Source organism: Amphimedon queenslandica, unplaced genomic scaffold (assembly GCF_000090795.2).
Source record: "Amphimedon queenslandica unplaced genomic scaffold, v1.1 AMPQUscaffold_6550_Cont21492, whole genome shotgun sequence".
Taxonomy (NCBI): Eukaryota; Metazoa; Porifera; class Demospongiae; order Haplosclerida; family Niphatidae; genus Amphimedon; species Amphimedon queenslandica.
In genome coordinates, this window is record NW_003553159.1 from 1 (window position 1) to 1893 (window position 1893).

The following is a 1893-nucleotide window of genomic DNA, read 5'->3' on the forward strand; positions in this document are numbered from 1 at the left end:
CAGAGAGGATCATAAATATCTATATAATATATCATAAATAAAGTTAATAATAATAATAATTACCAATAGGAAAATCATGAGGCTTCTTTAATTCATTTTCAGGCAACTATAATTATAAAAGAAGACTATAAAATATCAAAATAATTAATAATTAACATACCTGCTTCATTTCATGTACATGTTCATGACAAGTAATTTTTATGATTCTGATCTCAGCCAATAAATGACACTGTTGATTGGTTAATGGAAAGAGAACAGAATAAAGAAAATCAGGAATGGAATATTTTAATTCCATGCAGCCATCGTCAATTGTACAAAAATAGAAGTTATATTGAGGAACTTCAAGTGCATCAGCGATTAGCTTGTGAAAGAAATATAAATCATTTAATGTGTAGTCATCTCTGGCAACCTTAGCAATCATTACTTTAGTGCCTGGAACATCAGAAAGACCAAACTCAATTGAGTCTGCAATTTGAACTGCTTTAGCATTGTTATTTTTAAAATAATCTTTTAATTTCTCACGATATGTAGACCACTTCCTCTGTAAATCTCTGTCATCAGTAATGAAAGTATTGACTAACTTGACAACAATTTCAAAATTGAACCACGAAATGTATTTCTCCAATATTCTAAACAGCTGCTTCATTGTTTGAATGTGGTCAAACTCTTTTTTCATTGGCTCAATCACTTCATATTTATCAAAACGTGGACTGAGTAAAAGTGCAATGTAATCTTGAATGAAATCGACAACTTCTGAGACATCAATAGAATGAAACGATTTTTTAGTAAAACGCATATTATCAAGGTAAACTTCTTGTAGATCTCCAATCATTCGTGTCATCATGTTTTTGGGTGAGTATTCAGTTGATTTCTTCTTAATGTAAACGACTAAAGACTCAGATTGAGGTGAAGTGGGAGCTGGTAGCTCAACAGTTGGAGTAGCTTCTGAATAATAAATAAATTAAAATGATTATTGAATATCGTATTATATTTACCTTTAGAAGATGATGTATGAACTGGTGTTGTAGTAGCCTCTCCACTACTAGTAAGATTAAATTCTTTTGCTATTTCATCAGCTAGAGCTGGATCAGCTCCTCCACTATTACTTTTAATGGAGTTACACAGCATTCTTAATGTAGGGACACCATGACTCTTATAGTCATAGTTCCTACTTAACCAGCAATCAAATACTTTCTGTAGACAACCTCTGGCCGACTTTGTCTCTGCTTCAATCGCATATAACTTTTTGTAGCTGATTCCCAGCATAATTGCTACAGAGTCCCAGCGTCCTGACAAGACAGCAGCCTTTTCCCATACCAGTCGAAAATCAGTAATATCTACCATTAATAATACTAATAAAACAATTATTATGAATATCTGCGCTCACTAAGTTCTCTGTCAAAGGCTCTTTTCAGCTCCTCAGGTTTGGTTGACATTTTTGCTGAGGCAGAGCAGCTACGCCCTTAGCAAGTTTGCAACACACTGAGCCCCACCCTAGTTATAAAATAAACTAGTTAATAACTGCCCCGCCCCTCAGTACAACATGAATTGAGGAGAGGAGGAGGAATGGTCAGTTTCAGTTTGAACATAGATATTAAAATGACAGGTAAATGGTTTGAAGGAGAGAGAAGACTAGTATATCTTCTCTTTTCTTTCAATATCTCTTGTAATGGCTGCCAATAGCTCCTTAAATCATTCATTCTCTCTATTTAGAGATTTTCTTTCTGATAGCCCGTTTTCTAGAGGAGAGCTCTTGTAGGAGAGCGTCTAAGGTAGGACAAAGACGGGCGAGTCCTTTCTGTTTGTTTTTGAAGAGAAGAGACACGCCATTACACGTGGTCACTCATTCTTGTTCTTTCTCTATCTTGTTACAGGTACTGATAGAAGAGTTGG

The 1893-nt window shown here is 34.8% G+C and overlaps 1 protein-coding gene and 1 long non-coding RNA gene across 3 annotated transcripts; one reads left to right on the plus strand and one right to left on the minus strand.

Moving 5' to 3' along the window:
- Nucleotides 1-63: 63 nt before the first annotated feature.
- On the minus strand, nucleotides 64-1476 carry LOC109592016 (uncharacterized; the record flags this gene model as incomplete). The annotated part of the gene is made up of 4 exons (XM_020007592.1): nucleotides 1388-1476; nucleotides 996-1337; nucleotides 161-945; nucleotides 64-106 (listed from the first exon to the last, which is right to left on the minus strand). Coding segments are annotated over exons 1-4 (1219 nt in total), but the record flags the coding sequence as incomplete, so codon positions are not given.
- Nucleotides 1477-1523: 47 nt separating this feature from the next.
- Nucleotides 1524-1893, plus strand: LOC109592017 (uncharacterized). 2 transcript variants are annotated; one of them, XR_002190126.1, is made up of 3 exons: nucleotides 1524-1606; nucleotides 1714-1772; nucleotides 1875-1893. It is a non-coding gene; the product is annotated as an uncharacterized LOC109592017 (long non-coding RNA). The 2 variants fall into 2 exon arrangements; XR_002190125.1 differs by lacking the exon at nucleotides 1524-1606 and having other exon boundaries at nucleotides 1670-1772.